Source organism: Lactuca saligna, chromosome 8 (assembly GCF_052625555.1).
Source record: "Lactuca saligna cultivar CGN05327 chromosome 8, ASM5262555v1, whole genome shotgun sequence".
In the NCBI taxonomy this organism is placed as follows: domain Eukaryota; kingdom Viridiplantae; phylum Streptophyta; class Magnoliopsida; order Asterales; family Asteraceae; genus Lactuca; species Lactuca saligna.
The window spans coordinates 161,286,109-161,290,011 of NC_136424.1; the positions used below are offsets into that span (position 1 = coordinate 161,286,109).

Below are 3,903 nucleotides of genomic sequence, written 5' to 3' on the forward strand. Positions count from 1 at the left end.
CTGCAGTCTTCAAAAAAACAAACAATCTGCGAAGACTAATGTCTGCGCGTGGTCTGCGCGGCACAGACAGAAGACGTCTCGCAGATCTGCAGACAAAAAACAAACACTACCTTAGTCTTAAACATATGATACAATTTGTATAACATGAAATATAAATATAACTTGGATAAATTTATGGTTGTTAGTCTTAAACATATGATACAATTTGTATAACATGAAATATAAATATAACTTGGATAAATTTATGGTTTATTTGAAAGCGTCTTGATTACAATTTGGGGTATTAAAACTTGAGATTTAAAAGAAAAGGCATTTTATCAGCAAATGGTGGATCGGAAAACTTTCCGGTGAGTATTTGTGAAGCAATGTGTTGATTTGCAGCCTCGGTGTAGTGGATTCCATCCCAATTCACATACTCGGTAGTATCATTACAAACTGTTGTTGTAATCGAGGTACCATTTATGGTTTTTGTTTGACCACAAGCCACTTGGCTGTTGTAGTTTAGTGGTGGACCGCCGTACCCACAACATGCACCCGTTGGTTGTTCAAAACCTACAAATTCAAACATAACACCAAAGGTTATGAGTATGTTTGGCAAAACTACCTTAAAATTGTAGTTTTTATTTGTGGAAAAATGTTTGGAAAAATATAAATTGGTCTTACATAAAAGTTAAAAGCTACTTGAATAGGGGCATTTAAGTCTTTTGACATGGATATCTTGTGTCTTGCATCGTTTTAATAATAAAGTAGCTGAACTATATATTCGATACTGTATGGACAAAAAGATACTTTGGTCTACAAGTTTATACCTAAGACTTTGATTATAAATAGAAACTAATAACATATTTACTCATATTTAATATAGTTAATATACTTTATCTTTACTCATATATTTATTTCTTTTACACATGATAACAATATATTATTTAAAAGCAGTAAAATATCATGTTACATATTACTATATCATCTGTAAGGAAATGAAGCTATAACTACATTGTTTAAAATGTAAGTATATTAACATTAAATATGTTCTTATATAAGTATGTTGTTAATATGATAAGGAAAAGAAAATATGTTACTATCATAAAATAAAAAATATTAATATTACACTTCATAAAAAATATATAAAACATTAACAGTTGTTTATGTTATAAACTATAATTTGTAATTTTTTATAAACTTAATCACATAATAATCATGTTTGCGTATCAACCAATCCTTATCACCTACAGAAACTAGGGAAAATGACTTAAAAGCCCAACGAAGTTTCCAAACCATTCAAAAAACCCCAATCATGTTTTGTCTGTTCAAAAAAACCCAACGAACTTAACATTTTGTCTAAAAAGTTCAACAAAGTTTCAAACCGTTCAGAAAAATCCAATTTTGTTTTGTTTAAGTTCGTTGGGTTTTTTTTTGAACAGTCAAAACATGATTGGAGTTTTTAAACGTTTTGGAAACTTGGTTGGTCTAACAAGTCATTTTTCGGATACGGTAATAAGCCATGTCATCTGTTTCTCTTATTTGACTTTCGAGAAAATGTAACTTAGTTGGGCTTTTTAGATAAAATGTTAAGTTTGTTGGATTTTTTTAAACAGATAAAACATGATTGGGGTTTTTTAAACGGTTTGAAAACTTCGTTGGGCTTTTAAGTCATTTTCCCACGTAAACTAAATCAAATCACATATTCACATGTTTGTCCTTTTTTTGAAATTTGCACTGTTTCATATCCTCCATGTGACTCGATATTTGTTTTCTTTCTTTCCACCATGACACGCCCACGTGGGGGGATATGGAGTGATTTAGCCGGTTTTTTAATCAACTTATTTCTTTTATTAATTACCATGTATTTTATCATATATATGTCACTTATTAAATAATACACCAAAAGTGAATTTGTTAGAGAGAAGCACTAACCGTATTTCGAGTAATTTGCAATGAGATTAGATTTAATTTTGAAGATATCGACGTGGGTTACATTTGCGTCTGAATACTGCCCTTGCAATTTCGTGGCAAGTGCATGTAGTTGTATATTGAATAGATTAGCCGCTTGGTTGTGTGTTGAAACACAACCAAGGGAATCGAGCTTTGAGGGATCTGTCCCAAACTTTGCAATGTTTTGGGCCAAGCACCCAAGTGGGCCCGTGTTATGAATCCAAAAGTTTCTTGCACCATCATCATATAATTTCTGAAAAAAAAAAAATTAGATACTAGTAGTGTGAACATGTGCATATTTGTATATGTAACAAATATCAATGTACTTTCATTGTATTATGCATTATACTATTCTATCTTCATTTCTTCCTATTATAACAATGCTTCTAGAAAATCCAAACACAAAACAATTGTAATTATGAAAAATTATTGAAAGTAGCGTCTTGTAATAGAAAGAGATGAAAGTAGGATTGGTGTGATAATGCACAGATATATGAAAGTATGTTTCTATTTCTTAACAATCAAAAGAGCAAAATGCAATGGTGTTTTAAGGGTTGAATGCAAAAAATAGATATGAAGCTATGATGTTACAAAACACAAATAAATGAAAATACATTGTTATTTCTTCTAGTCCATCGTGTTTTAAATCCGAGATTGTTTATTGATGTAAGTGAATGATATCAATTTGGTCAAAAGAAACTGAAACTAACCTTGATTCCGGCTTCAAATTCGGCTAAAACCAATGGAATCGAAGCCACAATTTGGTCGAAAGATTTTGAGTAAAATGCACCAGCAATATCATTTTGGCCTATGTCGAACATATAAAGCCCCTGGCTAAAGTAGTCTTCATCAGGTAAATACTTATTGAACCTTCTTGCTGCCAATGGACGAGATAAAAAAAAATGAACGTTTTTTCTCATAATTTCGTCCATTCCTTGGTCTATCCATGTATGTATGTATGTATATGCATGTATGTTTGATATGGAATTTCGGTCATAAAAGGGAAATCTTATATCTATATTCAAATTTCAAAAGTTCAAACCATAAAAAGTATAGTATTATGACTTACACTTGGCTTGCAACTGAAGAACCCGACTCTTGAATCGAAAAAATTGAGCCACTTGTATCCCAAATGAAAACGGGCTAACGGCGTTTACGGACGGGGGTAAAATAGTCGATCCAGCAGCTGCAAAATTGCATCCTTTGCGGAAATTTGGCACACCGAGAGCTTCCAAGTACGCGTTTAGGAAAGGCAAGTCCATCGCATCCACTACAAGAACACCATGTAATGTTCTTAGATACAGATACAGATACAGATATATAAGATATATAGATATAGATATATATAGATATAGACAGAGAACTAACTTAAGAAATCAATGATAAGACGACCGTCACAAAACCTCCCTGACGGTCCTTTAAAATAAGTTTGACCGTTAGGGGACTCGAGTTTATCACCGACACCGGCGACCAGGTCGCCAGTGTCAGAATTCGAGTCTCCAAAGTTAAAAACCGCTGGATAATTGAAGTCGATGCCATTGGTTAGATGTGGTATGCAGAAAATGAACAATAGAAGAACATGTTTGTTCATATCTCTGGGGGTGGGTGGGTGGTAGGGGTAGGGTGTAGAGGGTAGGGGTGTTCTAAGTTCTAACAACAGCAACCAGGCATGATTTATGTATGTTTTTGTAATGGTGGTGGGTTTCTTAAGGAGTGCTGGTAGGCTTTTGTTTGTAACTGAAGTTTGCTTTGAGGTCACTACTGATGTGAAATTTATTATATCCTTTAATGTGAAAGGACTGCTATATCCTTGTAACCTTATTGTGAATTACTTTTATACCCTTATTAGTTAAGCAGTCAAGGGTGATTCTGTTCTGTTGTCGACTAATTTGGGACTTTTTGGTAGGGTGGGTTTAAGTCTCGGCTGTTGATTGATGAGTGCGATGGTTAGTAAACAACGTGGTGTTAAAT

At 33.3% G+C, this 3,903-nt stretch overlaps 1 protein-coding gene across 1 annotated transcript; it reads right to left on the minus strand.

The window, feature by feature from the left end:
* Positions 1-232: 232 nt before the first annotated feature.
* On the minus strand, positions 233-3,662 carry LOC145013362 (GDSL-like Lipase/Acylhydrolase superfamily protein). Its single transcript, XM_078972156.1, has 5 exons — positions 3,301-3,662; positions 3,002-3,202; positions 2,643-2,809; positions 1,915-2,185; positions 233-552 (listed from the first exon to the last, which is right to left on the minus strand). Exons 1-5 carry the CDS (start codon positions 3,521-3,523, stop codon positions 284-286), a joined length of 1,131 nt encoding a protein of 376 aa, XP_078828282.1. The 5' UTR covers positions 3,524-3,662; the 3' UTR covers positions 233-283.
* Between the last annotated feature and the right edge of the window lie 241 nt (positions 3,663-3,903).

Excerpts from the sequence above, each read along its gene's own strand:
- LOC145013362 (XM_078972156.1), bottom strand. The coding sequence starts at position 3,523 with ATGAACAAACATGTTCTTCTATTGTTCATTTTCTGCATACCACATCTA. Across the intron at positions 3,203-3,300 it reads TCTTATCATTGATTTCTTAA|TGGATGCGATGGACTTGCCT; the intron begins GTTAGTTCTCTG and ends GTGTTCTTGTAG. Across the intron at positions 553-1,914 it reads TGCAAATTACTCGAAATACG|GTTTTGAACAACCAACGGGT; the intron begins GTTAGTGCTTCT and ends TTGAATTTGTAG.